General features: G+C 38.9%; 1 protein-coding gene across 1 annotated transcript in view; it reads left to right on the top strand.

Annotated features, from left to right (window-relative positions):
* The window catches only part of SPAG1 (sperm associated antigen 1), an 86,660-nt gene that overhangs the window by 28,789 nt on the left and 40,768 nt on the right, over window positions 1-17,103 (top strand). The window contains exons 8-10 of the mRNA XM_017859467.1: window positions 1,040-1,170; window positions 5,316-5,422; window positions 8,051-8,210. Of these exons, the coding sequence (XP_017714956.1) occupies window positions 1,040-1,170; window positions 5,316-5,422; window positions 8,051-8,210 (398 nt within the window). The remainder of the gene's footprint in view (window positions 1-1,039; window positions 1,171-5,315; window positions 5,423-8,050; window positions 8,211-17,103) is intronic.

Here is a 17,103-nt window from a genome sequence, read left to right as displayed (position 1 = left end):
TTGAGACAGGGTCTCACTCTGTTATCCAGGCAAGAGTGCAGTGGTATGATCATAGCTCACTGCAGCCTCAAACTCCTGGGCTCAAGGGATCCTCCCACCTCAGCCTCCTGAGAATAGCTGGGACTACAGGTGTGAGCCACCACATGTGGATAATTTTCTCTTGTATTTTTTTGTAGAGACAGGATCTCACTATGTTGCCCAGGCTAGTCTCGAACCCCTAGCCTCAAGCCATGCTCCCAGCTTGGTCTCCCAAAGTGCTGAGATTACAGGGGTGAGCCACCACGCCTGGTTCCAAAAAATGTGTTTGGTATTTGATATTTGATGTTAACTGACATCAACGGTTTTTTTTAAGGTGATCTATAGGTATTTATCTTTGTCTACCTTCATTTTAATTCCAGTAACTAAAGCTCAGATTCCAGATCTATGAGTATTTAAATTCCCATAATGCCTCTAAAGCCTGAGTTAACTTTAAGGCTATTTACTGGATGTTTAAGCATCTGTTTAAATATTGATTTAGTATGCCTGTAGAATTGTATTTTATTATTTTTGATAATATAGGCTATATTCGTTTGCAAAGGTTGCCATAACAAAGTACCACAGACTGAGCGGCTTAAACGAGAGAAATTTCTTTTCTCACACTTCTGGAGGCTGGAAGTTTGAGATCAAGATGCTAGTAGGGTTGGTTTTTTCAAGGCCTCTCTCCTTGGCTTCTAGGTGGCCGTCTTCTCCCTGTGACTTTACAGTCTGTCCATACATGTATGTCCAAATATCTTCTTATTATAAGGAAACCTCTTTTATGGGATCAGGGCCCGCTCTCATGACTTCATTTCATCTTAATTAGCTTTTTAAAGACCCTATCTCCAAATACAGTCATGTTCTGAGATACTGTGGGGTTAGGACTTCAACATATGAATGTTGGTGGATACAATTCAGCCCATACACAGGTTATAATTGTTTTATGTGTAACTTAAGCTGAATTTCTCTACATTCTTGTGTTTACCTTAGGCTTGCTTGTTGCCAGTAACGGTTTCTTTTCTAGGAGCATATCGGCGCTTCCCACTGTAGTTGCCTATAACAATCGAGCTCAAGCAGAAATCAAATTACAGAACTGGAATAGTGCTTTTCAGGATTGTGAAAAGGTCTTGGAGTTAGAACCTGGAAACGTAAAGGGTAAAAAATATTATAGAATTCTTTTACATTTACAGCAGGACACATTAATAAAGGCCATTCGTAGATACTTGCAATATTTACATTAAAAATATTTCAGATAAACTCAAATTTTTGTATGTGAATCACCAACTTCACAAAGTTGCCTTTAAGTTTAACTTGTAAGTTAAGTCCCTGATTATTTGTACGGAAGTAGCTAATAATCCCAGAGGATTTAATAAAATACATATATATTTTTAAGAAGTATCTTAGTAAACAAAAAACCAACAACAAAAATAAAATAAAAGAGAAGTATCTCGGCCAGGCACAGTGGCTCACACCTATAATCCCAGAATTTCAGGAGGCCGAGGTGAGACGATTGCTTAAGGCTAGGAGTTTGAGACCAGCCTAGGCAACACAGCAGAACTCTGTGTCTCAAAAAAAAAAAAAAAAAAAAAAAAAAAATCAAAGTTTGCCTTTTAAAGTTTTTTTTTTTCAAAAAAAAAAAAAAAAAAGTATAACTTAATGTAGATTTTCTGGTATTTATAAATATAATAAAATGATAAGCCCACACAGGACCTCTAGAACGTTCTCCCAGCTTCTTTGTGGATATTTTCACCTAGGTGGCTGTATATAATTTTGTTTGTTTGTTTGAGACAGAGTCTTGTTCTGTCACCAAGGCTGGAGTGCAGTGACGTGATCTTGGCTCACTGCAACCTCTGCCTCCTGGGTTCAAGTGGTTCTCCTGCCTCAGTTTCCCAAGTAGCCGGGACTACAGGCATGCACCACCACGCCTGGCTAATTGTTGTATTTTTAGTAGAGAGATGGGGTTTCACCATGTTGGCCAGGCTGGTCTCGAACTCCTGACCTCAGGTGAGCCACCTGCCTCAGCCTCCCAAAGTGCTGGGATTACAGGCGTGAGCTACCGCTCCCGGCCTGTTTTTGTTTCATTTTGTTTTGTTTTGTTTTTTGAGATAGGGCCTCACTCTGTCACCCAGCCTGCTGTACAGTGGTGCAATCTTGGCTTACTGCAACCTCCGCTTCCCAGTCTCAAGCGATCCTCTCACCTCAGCCTCCCAAGTAGCTGGGACTACAAGCATGTGCTACCACACCCAGCTAATTTTTTTTGTATTTCTTTAAAGATGGGGTTTCACTGTGCCACCCAGGCTGGTCTCAAACTCCTGAGCTCAAGTGATCTGCCCACCTCGACCTCCCAAAGTGCTGGGATTACAGGCATGAGCCACTAAGCCTAGCTTGCTATAAATAATTTAATTTTCACTTTAAATTAATAATTTGAATAACTTAATTCTAAATTAAATTTGTCCAAAAATGACTCTTTCTGCCAGAAACCTGCACTCTATTTTGATTCCCTGTCTCTGTGACTGACCACCTTGTCATGGTTCAGGCCTGAAGTATGCAAATCAGACTCTATTCTCCTTTTCTGTTATCAAGGAGTCATTCCAAGAGGGAGTGACATACATTGTAATAGACACATTATATTTCTTTAAAATTTTATGGATTCAAATAAATATAAACACTTTTTCACATGGAATGTATCCCTTTTTGCCTATAAACATGGTAGAGGTGACAGAAGCCATGGGAGTGCTAAGGGGAAGCCTGGTGCATCACCTGCCACTGTCATTGTCATGGATTGCCCTCCATTTACCAATCAAGTCCTGTTGGGCCTGTGTTTTATGCAAGCTGGTCTCTGTCACAGAGTAGGACTGGGCTCCCAGCTTTAGGCAGCAGCCCACTGAAGGTTTTGCCAACCCCATACCACTGCTCTGCCAGGCCCTGTGCCAAGCACTTTACGTGTATTAACTCTGTTAATTTTAACAAGTCTCGGCCGGGCACAGTGGCTCATGTCTGTAATCCCAGCACTTTGGGAGGCTGAGATGTGCAGATCACCTGAGGTTAGGCATTCGAGACCAGCCTGGCCAAGATGGCAAAACTCCATCTCTACTAAAAATTAAAAAAAAAAAAAAAAGGAGGGGTGTAGTGGCTCATGCTTGTAATTGCAGCACTTTGGGAGGCTGAGGTGGGTGGATCACTTGAGGCCAGGAGTACAAGACCAGCCTGGCCAATGTGGCGAAACCCCATCTCTACTAAAAATACAAAAAATTAGCTGGGCATGGTGGTAGGCACCTGTAATCCCAGCTACTTGGAAGGCTGAGGCAGGAGAATCACTGGAACCCAGGAGGCGGAGGTTGCAGTGAGCTGAGATCACGCCACTGCACTCCAGCCTGGGCGACAGAATGAGAATACATCTCAAAAAAACCCATAATACATTTAAAAAAAAATTAGCTAGATATGGTGGTGGGCACCTGTAGTCCCAGCTTCTTGGGAGGCCGAGGCAGGAGAATTGCTTGAACCTGGGAGGCAGAAGTTGTAGTGAGCCGAGATCATGTCACTGCACTTCAGCCTAGGTGACAGAGCAAGACTCTGTTTCAAAAATAAATAAATAAACAAAGAAGATGTTAGCATTAGGTAAAGCTAAGTTAAGGGACACAGGAACTCTCTGTACTATCTCTGCAACTTTTCTGTAAATATCCAATTATTCCAAGATAAAAAGTTTTAAAAAAGGACAATCATTATGTCATGAATATTTCTTCATGGAAATTCTCTTCAGGAATCTGCATAGCAATAGCAATAGCTAAATTATATTTAAAGTGCAGTGCTACAACTTTAATTAAATTTATAACAAAATGATTTATCATTTAGATTTTCATAGCACATTCTAAGACTAAAATTCAAATTGGTCAAATTTATAATTATGTTTTAAAATAGCATATTAAAATATGTCAGATAAAATTTCACACCTTTCGGCCAGGTGCAGTGGCTCATGCCTGTAATCCCAGCACTTTGGGAGACCGGGGCAGGTGGATCATGAGGTCAGGAGATTGAGACCATCCTGGCTAACATGGTGAAACCCCATCTCTACTAAAAATACCAAAAAAAAATTAGCTGGATATGGTGGCATGAGCCTGTAGTCCCAGCTACTTGGGAGGCTGAGGCAGGAGAATCGCTTGAACCTGGGAGGCGGAGGCAGTGAGCCGAGATTGTGCCACTGCACTCCAGCATGGGCAACAGAGCAAGACTCTGTCTCAAAAAAAAAAAAAAAAAAAAAATCCCCACTTTTCAGAATTACCAAACTTGATTCTTTTTCAAGGTAATGACGTATTACACAAAGTTCTCCTTATATAATAGTTAATGATGAGTCTAGAGAGGCATTCATTGTCAGTATTAAATAATTATCAAATTATACATTGAAACGTACCAAAAAAATCAAATACGAATTATCAAAGTGTTTAATTTCTGGACCTAACTGACTTGATCATCAGGATTCTCTCAGTTCCCTGTGCTAAGTAACTCCTTCTAATCATTTTAGGGATTGCTATACAGATGTCACTAATGAGCCATATTCTGAGCTAGATGCTGGTCAGTAACATACTTTTTTTTTTGGAGACAGAGTCTTGTTCTGTCACCCAGGCTGGAGTGTAGTGGCACAATCTTGCCTCACTGCAACCTCCACCTCCCAGGCTCAAACAATCCTCCTGCCTCAGTCTCCCAAGTAGCTGGGATTACAGATGTGTGCCACCATGCCCAGCTAAAATTTTTTTGTATTTTTAGTAGAGATGGGATTTTGCCATGTTGGCCAGGCTGGTCTTGAACTCCTGGCCTCAAGTGATCCGCCCACCTCAGGCTCCCAAATTGTTGGGATTACAGGCGTGAGCCACTGTGCCTAGCCAATATACTAAATTTTGATAAGGGATTTTATGTTTTCAAAAAGTGGCAAAATAATACTCGCCATAATTATAAGAAGGAAAGGATTATTATCAGTGAAAATCATTCCGATATTGCAATACAATGTGTTGCCTGTGAAGGGTTGAGGTATGAAATCTCTTAGTCCTTGGAAACACTGGCAGGGCCTGGGGCTGCCAGAGGGCCAGAGGGTTGTTATAGAGGGGACAGTTGCCTGATGCAGTCTCTCTTATGTACCTCAGTGTCGTCATCTATGTGTGTATCAACATGAAAATAGGTGTAGTTGAGCTTTGGGTAATTACATCATAAAGTATTCTGTGCTGCTCATATTCTTCCACTTGCAAAATATGTTGCAACCATAATGCCAAATATTAAAAAACATACCTTTTATTTTGGTAAATTTTCAGCTCTTCTGCGTCGTGCTACTACATATAAACATCAAAACAAGCTCCAGGAAGCTATAGAAGATTTGAGTAAAGTACTGGATGTTGAGCCTGATAATGAGTTGGCCAAGGTAAGTTCAGAAAGTGATTTCTCACCTAATTGTGTAGTTGGCTGTTTCTGTATTTATTTTAAAGTGGTATCAATCTTGCCAAACAAATTATGTTGAAGATTAGGTCACAGCTTTAAACGGTAGGTATATTCCAGACACCCCAAAACGTTAACATCTATTTGAAGTGGAAGAAAGCAGAATCTTAATTTTTTTTTCAAAACTGTAAACCTTCCTCTGAAAGACAAATATCAATTTTTCTTTTTCCTATAGTGTCGTAGGCAGTGTTTTTGTCTGAGCCATGTGGAGTAGTATAGAAGGTACCTTCCTAGGTAGGATTAGAGGTGAACGCCTTGGCCATTGAAGAGCGTTTCTCTCTGTAACTAGCATGGTAAGCACAGCATCATCGATAGCATATGCTACCTGACTGAGCAGACTGACTCAGTTATACACCTAGGGGATCTGTATTCAGGCCTAAAGAGTAGAGGTTAAGTGTCAAGAACAGATTTTCCCTTGCTTACAAATGAACAAGGTGGCCTACCAGAGGATACAAGATATCCTGGGTCAAATACCAAAGACTTTGTTACTCCAAGCAGATGAGCTTCACGTTCATGTCAGTTCCCCTTGCTCCCAAGTCCCACAGGGGTGACATAGAGTGGCCCAGATGGATATTGCACACTCAGTGGATTTATGTGGTGGCTGACAAATCAAAAATTTAGGAAACCAGCCAGGTGCAGTGACTCATGCCTGTAATCCCAGCACTTGGGGAGGCTGAGGCAGGCAGATCACCTCAGGTCAGGAGTTTGAGACCAGCCTGGCCAACATTGCACTCCAACAGGGGCGACAGAGTAAGACTCCATCTCAAACAAACAAAACTTTAGGAAACTCCCTTCTTTTATGATGGGGTGTAAGCAAACCTGCCCAATCTCTGCTCCATATGGAAGCATCACCTTTATTACACTGGAGAGCCAACACACCTGCCCTCTCCGCTGCAGATGAATACTATTTCAGTTTGCCAAGGTTGTTCTCAGTACAAACATCCTTAGAGATATCCAGAAAGAAGGTGGTTTAGTGCCTCTGCTGGCAGTATAGTCAGAAATAAGAGAAACCCATGGAGAAATTGTTACTAAGTTTCCACATATACCTATTGGGTTACCTATCCCACAGTCTCTGAGTGGCAGCTAATGTTGCTAGAATATCAGCAGCTTTTGTCAAGTCAACATTTTAGGTTTAGGTTTAGGGCCTGGCTTAGTCTTTCCTTTTTGTAATGGTTATGTTTATTTATTTATTTTTGAGACAAGGCCTCTTTCTCTGATGCCTCAACTGTAATGTTGTGGGAACATGGCTTACTGCAGCCTCCACCTCCTAGGCTCAAGCAATCCTGCCATCTCAGTTTCCTGTGTAACTGAGACCACAGGTGCACACCACCTCCCAAAGTGCTAGGATTACAGGCATGAGCCATTGTGCCTGGTTTCAAATGAATTTTTATCTTAACAATATACAAAGATTAATTCAAAATGGATCATATACTTTTTGATGTAAGATATAAAACATAAAACTTCTAAAAGAAAACATAAGAGAAAATCTTTATGACCTTAGACAAATATTTCTTAAGACGTGAAAAGTACAATCCATAAAAGAAAAAGTTGATATATTGGACTTCATCAAAATTTAGAACATCTACTTTTTCAAAAACACAGAAGAATGAACGACAAGCCACAGCTGGGCATGGTGGCTCACACCTGTAATCTAAGCACTTTAGGAGGCTGAGGCAGGAGGATCACTTGATCCCAGGAGTTTAAGACCAGCCTGGGCAACACAGCTGAACTTTATCTCCACAAAAATTTTAAAAAGCCAGACATGGTGGTGTGGGCCTGTAGTCCCAGTTACTCAGGAGGTGGGGGTGGAAGGATAATTTGAGCCAGGGAGGTCAAGGCTGCAGTGAGCTGTGATTGCACCACTGTACTCCAGCCGGGGCAGCAGAGGGAAACCCTGTCTCAAAAACAACAACAAACAAAACAAAAAACAAAAACAAGCCACAGACCACAAATTGGGAGAAAATACTTGAAAATTGTGTACCAAACAAAGGATGGTGTATCTATTTTTTATTACAGTCAGCATAAAATATTTCAGAATTTTCAGCATTACTGTAAAACAGTAATGTGGGCTGGGTGTGGTAGCTCACACGTGTAATCCCAGAACTTCAGGAGGCTGAGGTGAGAGGATTGCTTGATCCCACAGGTTTGAGACTAGACTGGGCAACCTAGTGAGACCTCATCTCTATATTTTAAATAAACAAACAGCATATGTAGCATGATTTCATTTGTGTAAAACTATACATCTCTGTGGGTATATATGCATGGAAACATCTAGAAGATTATCAAAATGTTAATAGTAGTATCTGAGTGGCAAGATTTTAGGTGATTTTTTTCTTTATTTTTTATACTTGTTACACTGGTTTTTTTTGTTTGTTTGTTTTGTTTTTGTTTTTTAACAGTGGACATGTATGATTACAATCAGACAAAGGCCACCCCAAAAAAGCCGTGTCTTAGTTGTATTCATTTTTCAACATCTTTATGTTTTTACCTGAAAGAATGGTTATATTTATTATTAAAGGAAAATATTTTGTTTAATATGGTAATTGTGTTGCAGAAAACCTTGTCAGAGGTTGAAAGAGATCTGAAAAATTCTGAAGCTGTATCTAAGACTCAAACCAAAGGGAAAAGGATGGTTATTCAGGAAATAGAAAACTCTGAAGATGAAGAAGGAAAAGACAGCGGAAGAAAACATGAAGATGGCGGTGGAGATAAGAGTAAAATATCTTTTCTATTTAGGTTATGTAAAAAATTGCCTTTTTATATGATGAGCTGGCTCAATTTTCTATTTGTACAGAAATTTGTAATCTACCAAAGTTTTCTAGCTTTGCCTTGTAAATTCACAAGCCACCTTCGCTCATCTTTTTCTTAATACAGCTTGACAGAATCTCTCAAACCCATTTTCCTTCTTAATCTGTCACCTTTTTCTAGTGCTCAGTTTAATTCCTGGTCACCACCTTTAAATGTAAATGACTGTGTTCATATGACACAAACCATTTGCAAGTTAACTTAAATATCTCTCTTTGAGAATTGTTTTGTATGTATCTTCTTGACTGCAAACAAATGTGTTGGTTTCAAAACAAGTATGGGTAGCCCCATTTATATGCCAAAAATGAATACATTACTAGAAAATTGCTATGTGTGTTTCTCAAAAATATTTTAAATATGCAAAAGAAATAAGTATAATTTAACACTTGATACAATATTTTAAGAGAATCTAGACTAAATAAAGCGTTGTCTTCATAATATAAAACATCAAAAGTTATGTCAACTTTGAGGGGAAAGATTTGCCTCCTCACTTGACAAGGGACATAAAAAATTTTCTCTCCATCAGCTGGGCGTGGTGGTTCACACCTGTAATCCCAGCATTTTGGGAGGCCAAGGCGGGTGCATCACGACGTCAGAGGTTCAAGACCAGCCTGGCCAACATGGTGAAACCCCGTCTCTACTCAAAATACAAAAATTATCTGCGTGTGGTGGCACGCACCTGTAATCCCAGCTACTCGGGAGGCTGAGGCAGGAGAGTGGCTTAAACCAGAGAGGTGGAGGTTGTGGTGAGCCAAGATGGTGCCACTGTACTCCAGCCTGAGCAATAGAGTGAGACTCCATCTCAAAAAAAAAAAAAACAAAAAAACAAAACTTTTCCTTCTTTCTTGAGAACACCTGAGCAACAGGCAGTGGCAAGGCAGTGGAGGGGGAAGATATTATCAATTTTGAAAATCATTCACAAGTAAAAATCAACTTGTAAGTAATTTGACAGAATATTTTAATTTTGAGAGAGATACAAAATGTTCAGTCCATTTTAAAAATAAAGAACAAGTTTTAATTTTTTTACATGACAAAAAATAATGTAATGTATACACTTCAGATTAAAATACAATCTGTTAAGATAGGATAAAGACAAAGGAACAGAAAGGGAGGGAGGGAGAAAGAGGAAGACAATCAGAGACGTGAGAAGGAAGAGAGAACATAAAAAGGATTCAAAAGGGAGACATTAAGGTAACCAGTTTTTCAAGGATTCAGGCTTGCCTTTTAGCCAGATTGTAAATACGATCTGGCAGCAAATCTTCTTAGGGTTTATATTTAGCTTTGCGTAATTAACCATATGTCTTACAGTTAAAGGAAATAATTTTAAATCTTATCTGAAGCGAGATGAAGTATAAGCTATATTAATTCCTATTATTTTATAATTATTAAAAAATTTTATATATAGTAAAAATGGATCTTTTGAATATACAGTTCTAATACATGTATGGTTTCATGTAACCATCACCATAGTCAGGATACAGAACAATTCTACCACCCAAAAAGGCCTTCTTGCTGTCCTTTCAGTGAAACCCTTCCCTCACCCCAGCTGTTCTCTGTTCCTATAGCTTTACCTTTTCTAGAATGTCATATAAATGGAACTGGAAAGTATGCCACGTTTTGAGTCTAGCTTCCTTCACTTAGCATGTCACTGAGATTCATTCATGTAGCTGCATGTACCACTGGCTCATTCCTTTTTATTGCTGAGTAGCATTCCATTAATAGTTGTACCAAAGTTTATACATTCGTTTATTCAAGGACATCCGGGTTATTTCCAGCATTCGGTAATTATGAGTAAAAACTGCTATAAACACTCATGTGCAGGTTTTTGTGTAAACATATGTTTTCATTTCCCCTGAGTAAATACCTAAGAGTGGGACTGCTGGTCCATACGGCAAGTATATGTTTAACTTTATTGGAAATTGCCTGACTGTTTTCCAGAGTGGCTATACCATTTTGCATTGCCATTAGTAACATATGAGAGTTCTAGATGCTTCTCATCCTTGCCATCATTTGGTATTGGCATTTTTTCCCCTTTTTACCCATTCTATTAGGTGTATAGTGGTTTCTCATCAGTTTTATTTTGCATTTTCCTGATGAGAATCTTTGTATGTGTTCACTTACCATCTCTATATTGCTTTTAGTGAAGTGTCTCTTGAAATTATTCCACCACTTTTCAAAAATTGGGTTGTTGTTTTCCTACTGTTAAGTCCCGAGAATTATTTTTTGTAATCTTGATGAAAGGTCTTTCTTATGTATGAGATTTGAAAAATTTTTTTGTCTGTAGCTTTTTTCATTCTTTTAACAGTCTTTTACAGAGCAAAGGTTTTTCATTTTGTAGAAGTACAATTTATCCAATTTTTTAAATGGACTGTGCTTTTGATGTTATATCTATGAACACTTTGCCTAAATCAAAGTCATGAAGATTTTCTTAGAAGTTTTTCTTTTTCAGAGATAGGGTCTTGCTCTGTTGTTCAGGCTGGAGTGCAGAGGTGTGATCATGGCTCACTGCAGCCTCAACTGCCAGGGCTCAAGTGATCCTGCCTCAGGCTCTCAAGCAGCTAGGACTATAGCTGAGTGCCATCATATCTGGCTAATTTTTAAAAATTATTTAGGCCAGGTGCAGTGGCTCACGCCTGCAATCCCAGCGCTCTGGGAGGCTGAGGGGGGTGGGTCACCTGAAGTCAGGAGTTCAAGACTAGCCTGGCCAACATGGTGAAACCCCATCTCTACCAAAAATACAAAAATTAGCCAGGCATGGTAGCGTGTGCCTGTAGTCCTAGCTACTTGGGAGGCAGAGGCAGGAGAATCGTTTGAACCCGGGAAGTGGAGGTTGCAGTGAGCCAAGATTGCGCCACTGCACTCCAGCCTGGGTGATAGAGAGACTCTATCTCAAACAAAAACAAAAACAAAACAAAGCAAACAAATGAACAAAAATTATTTGTTGTAAAGACAAGGTCTTGCCATGTTGCCTAGGCTGGCCTCAACCTCCTGGGCTCAAGCAATCCTCCTACCTCAACCTCCCAAAGCACTGGGATTAGATAAGTAAGCCACTGTACCTGGTCTGTTTTCTGAAACCATTTGTTGAAAGCTATCTGCTCCTTTGAATTGCCTATGCACCTTTGTAAAAGATTACATTTGTATAACCAGTTAGTAGAATCCAATTCTGGACTCCATTCTGTTCCATTGACCTATGTGTCTATCACTTCGTCAATACCACACTGTCTTGATTAACACAGATTGGCAGTTAAGTCTAAAATCAGGTTGTGTGATTTTTTTCAGCTTTATTTTTCTTTTTCAGAATTCTTTGGCTGTTCTAGTTCCTTTGCCTTCACACATAGTTTTCATTTTAATTTTTCTGAGACAGGGTTTCACTCTGCTGCTCAGGCTGGAATGCAGTGATGAGATCACAGCTCACTGTAGCCTTGACCTCCTGGGCTCAGGCAATCCTCCTGCCTCAGTCTCCTGACTGAGACTGCATGTGTGTGCCACCACACCTGGCTAATTTTTAAAATTATTTGTAGAGATGAAGTCTCCCTATGTTGCCCAGACTATTCTTAAACTCCTGGGCTCAAGCCATCCTCCCGCCTTAGCCCCCCAAATTCTTGGGATTATAGGTGTAAGCCATCGTGCATGGCCACACATAGTTTTAAAATCAGTTTTTTTCTGTTATATTTTCCTTTTTTTTCCCTAGGATATAGATTCTGAATATTTTACTTTTTATGGTCTGCATTCCTCCCATTTCTCTTAATATTCAATTATATTTATTTATCACATGAAATTACTTAACAGTGACTTATATTTGGTGACTATTTTACCACAAGTCTTTGTATGGGCCAGGCACTGTGGCTCATGCCTGTAATCCCAGCAGCACTTTGGGAGGCGAAGGTGGGTGGATGGCTTGAGTGCAGGAGTTCAACATGGCAAAACCCTGTCTCTACAAAAAATACAAAAACTAGCTGGGCGTGTAGCGCACTCCTGTAGTCCCAGCTACTCAGGATGCTGAGGCAGAAGAATTGCTTGAGCCCAGAAGGTAGAGGTTGCAGTGACCTGAAATCACGCCACTGTAAAAAAAAAAAAAAAAAAAAAAAGTCTTGTATTTTAGTCATTGTGAAATACAAGGGATTTTCCTCTATATATCATTATATAATGATCTATGATAGAATATAATAATAGTATGGCAGATATAAAGAAGTAAAATTGGTTTTTCTCTATTTAAGAAAAGTCATCCAAAAAAATTAGCCAGGCATGGTGGTGCATGCTTGTAGTCCTAGCTACTTGGAGGCTGAGGCAAGAGGATTGCTTGAACCCAGGAGTTTGAGGCTGCAGTTAGCCATGATCATGCTACTGCACTTCCATATGGGTGACAGCAAGACTCCCATTCTCAGGGGGAAAAAGTCATGCTGGGAATTTGATTGAAATGGAACTGAATTTATAGATCACTTTGGAGGAGAAATGACATTGTGACTATATTGCATTTTCTAATCTATGAACATGGCATGTCTCTCCATTTATTTAGGTCCTCTTTGATTTCTTCCATTAGTGTTTTTTGTTTTGCAGCATACAGATACTACACAGGCTTTGACAGATTTATACTTCAGTATTTTAGCTTTTTGAAGTTATTGTAAATCATATTTTAAAAAATTTTATAAAATTGAAAATTCAGTTGTTCATTACTAGAATATGGAAATATAATTGATTATTTTCTATGTTGATCTAGCACAATCTGGCTAATTCACTTATAAGTTCTAGGATCCTTTTTGTAGATTCTTTGGAATCTTCAAAATTTTCTTCATAGACAATTATGTTGTTCGCAAATAAGGTGAGTTTTATTTTTTCATTTCTTCTCTCTCTTGCTCTCTCTCTCTTGCTTTATTGCACTGAAGTGAACATGTGTGTCTTGTTTTCAGTCTTAGAGGGCAAGCATTTAGTCTTACCAGTAAGTTTGATGATAAGTGTTGGGTTTTGATAGATGCCCTGTATCAACTTAATGAAGTGGCCTTCTGTTTCTAGATGGTTGGGAGTTTTTATCTTGAATTGATGTTGATTTTTTAAATGCTTTTTTTTTGCATCACTTGATTTGGTCATATAGTTTTCTTCTGTTGTCTGTTAATATATTGGATATGAGATATATTGAACTATAGTTTTATTCCTTTTTTCTTTACTTTTCATTTTAAAAACCTGGTTTTGGTATCAGGACAATGCCAACCTCATAAGATGAGTTGGAATGTGCTTCCTCTACTTCTATTTGTGCAAGAGATTGCATAGAATTGATATATATGTGTTTTAAATGTTTGGTAGAATTTGCCAGTGAAGCCATGCAGGACTGAAGTTTGTTTTGTGAAATATTCTGAATTAAGAATTTTATTTCTAAATGGGTGCCGGTGGCTCATGCCTGAAATCCCACCACTTTGGGAGGCTGAGGCAGGAGCTTGAGGCCAGAAGTTTGAGACCAGCCTGGTCAACATAACGAGATCGCATCTCTTAAAAGAAAAAAAAAAAGAAAAAAGGAAGAAAGAAGGAAGGAAGGATAGAAGGAAGAACTTGACTTTTTTCATAGATATGCAACTATTCAGGTTATCTATTTTTTCTTAGCTGAATCCTGGTAGTTTGGTAGTTTCAAGGAATTGGTCCATTTCATTCCAGTTGTTGAGTTTATCTACATAAGAGCTGTTCATAGTACTCCCTTGTTATTTTAATGTCTGGTAGGTCTGTAGTGATCTCCCCCTTTTTGATATTGGTAATTTGTATTTTATTCCTTTGTCAAACTGGCTAGAGGTTTAGCTACGTATATTGATGTTTTCAAGGTAACAGCTTTTGTTTCATGGATTTTTCTCTGCTTTAAAATTCTTTTTTTCAATGTCATTGATTTTTACTCTTTATTATATTCTTCCTTCTGCTGTTTTTATGTTCATTTGCTTCTCTTTTTCTTTTTTTCATTTTGAGATGGAGTCTCGCCATATCACCCAGGCTGGATTCGAGCTCCTGGGCCAAAGATTCTCCCACCTCAGGCTCCAGAGTAAATGGGACTATAGGCATGCCACCACACTCAGCTTGCTCCTCTTTTTATAAGATAGTTTCTCAAGACAGAAGCCTGGAATATTTATTTGAGAATTTCTCCTCTGACTATAAGCATTGGATGCTGTAAGTTTCTTTCTGATACAAAGAATATAATTTTTAAGCTAGGCACAGTGGCATGCACTCATAGTCCCAGGAAGCTCAGGAGGCTGAGGATTGCTTAAGGCCAGAAGTTCAATCCCAGCCTGGGCAACAGAGCCAGACCCCATCTTTTTTTTTAGAAAAATAATATAATATAAATTTTAAGACCAGTAAGTTCCCTTTTATCAGAAAAGTAAATTGAGATTAAGTAGAATAAATAGCCAGAAACTCAGACATAATCTTTTCATCCTAAAATGAAATGAAATCAATTGAACTAGTTTACATTCACCTCTAGTTACATTGAACTAGTTACATTCAGACAAGTTACATTGTTTGATTCAGTGTGAAAAGAGGTGCTAGAGCCTTGGACACAAGAGAAGCAACCTGAGTCACTTTTAGGAAAATCATGTTAAAGCCCAGAGGAAAGTTATCAGGTTGGAATCTTTACATGTGGTTCTCCATCTCATCACATTCCAGGAAAGAATTCCCAGTCGTTATGGGGTATGTTCCAGGACCGTGGAAAAAGGCAGCAATTTGTGTTTTGTAACCTTGGCTGGTAATGCTGTCCCTTTATGAACTCCACTCAGATTGGCCAGGCCCAGTTCATCCCGACTAGGGTATTACATAACTGATGGATTTAATTTAACAACTGACAATTACTGAGCACCTACTCTGTGTCAGGTACTGAGATAAGACAATTGATAGGCTTTCTTTGCCTCTCCTTCTAAGGGCCAGTATTAACAAATTGCCTATTGGCCAGGATGATTACACCTGGGGATTTGAGTTCATGGACTTTTTCCTGGAAGCTCCCTATCTGTTTGCCTTCACTAGTAGAGATCATTTAGAAGGAAGAAGTGGCCATCACCATACAGCTGTAGCTGTCAAAGAGTTTGGTATTTATTCCATCTATCTCCTTACAGAGATGCAATCAGAGGAAAGTGAGCATCTACCCTCCCTTGCAGTGTTATTGGTATTCCTACTTAAAAATGAAAGCTAAGAAAATCAAACAGTCACTCACAAACAGAAGAATAAAACATAGATCAGTATTTCTCTTGTCCTAGAACCGGCAGGATCAGGAGGGTGGAAGTTGGAAATTTCCAGGAGTTCAAACAATCAACAAAATCATAGAGAGAAAGGTGAATAATTTTGATTATGTGAAAATGAAAAACATGTATATGTTAGGTGCCGTATAAAAACTAAAAGACAAATGACAAACTAGGAAAGATGGCAAAGGGTTGATAACCTTATAATATGAAAAGTTTCTACAAAACCAGAAAAAGATGACGTGCTAGTACAAAACTGGGCAAAGCATACAAACAGACAAATCACTAATGAAGAAATAGAAACGATCAATAAACTTTGTATTACTCATAAAAATGAAAATTAAATAGATTCTTTTTCTTTCCTATCAAATTGGCTGAGATAGAAAAAAAAATAGTACCCTTTGTTGTCAAAAGTGAGGTAAAATAGCATTAAAAATATTTTAATATAATTCATATATAGTAAAATCCATCCTTTTCAAATTCAGTGAATTTTAGTAATATTCACAAAGTTGTACAACTATCACCACGATCTAATTTCGGAACATTTTTATCATCCCCAAAAGAAATTCCATACCTATTGGCAGTTACTGCCCATTTTACCCTTCCCCTGGCCCCTGGCAACCACTAGTCTACTTTTATTTGTATGGATTTGCCTATCCTGAGTATTTCATACCAATGGAATCATAGTATATAGCCTTTGTATCTGACTTTCACTTAACATAATGTTTTCAAGGTTCATGTGTGTTGCATCTTGCATTAGTACTTCATTCCTTTTTCTGTAGAAATAATATTCCATTTTGTAGATAATACCAGATTTTCTTTTCTTTTTTTTTTTTTTTTTTGAGACGGAGTCTTGCTCTGTTGCCCAGGCTGGAGTGCAGTGGCCGGATCTCAGCTCACTGCAAGCTCCGCCTCCCGGGTTACGCCATTCTCCTGCCTCAGCCTCCCGAGGAGCTGGGACTACAGGCGCCCACCACCTCGCCCGGCTAGTTTTTTGTATTTTCTTTTTTTTTAGTAGAGACGGGGTTTCACCATGTTAGCCAGGATGGTCTCGATCTCCTGACCTTGTGATCCGCCCGTGTCAGCCTCCCAAAGTGCTGGGATTACAGGCTTGAGCCACCGCGCCCGGCCGATAATACCAGATTTTCTTTATTCACCAGTTGCTGGACCTTTGGGTTGTTTCCACTTTTTGGCTGTTATAAATAATGCTGTCGTGAACGCTCATGTACAGATTTTTGTTTGAACAGATGTTTTAGATTTTCTTGTGCATTATTTGGGAGTGGAATTGCTGGGTGATATACTGTGTTTAACTTTGAGGAAATGCAGACTATTTTCCAAAGTGGCTATCCCATTTTACATTTCCACCTGCAATAAGCGTTTCAATTTCTTTACATATTTGCCAGCACTTGTTATTGTCTGCCTTTTTGGTTAAAAGCCATCCTAATGGGTATGTAGTGGTAGCTCCTTATGGTTTTGATTTGCATTTTCCTAAGAACTAATTATGTTGACTGTCTCTTCAATCCCTATTGGCTATTTGTATATCCTCTTTGGAGAAATGTCTATTCAAGTTCTTTGCTTTTTTTTTTTTTTTTTTTTTTTTTTT

The sequence above is a fragment of the Rhinopithecus bieti genome, unplaced genomic scaffold, assembly GCF_001698545.2.
Source record: "Rhinopithecus bieti isolate Rb0 unplaced genomic scaffold, ASM169854v2 scaffold_47952, whole genome shotgun sequence".
Taxonomy (NCBI): domain Eukaryota; kingdom Metazoa; phylum Chordata; class Mammalia; order Primates; family Cercopithecidae; genus Rhinopithecus; species Rhinopithecus bieti.
The sequence above is the reverse complement of the archived record's forward strand: the minus strand, read 5'-3'. Positions and strand labels throughout refer to the sequence as shown.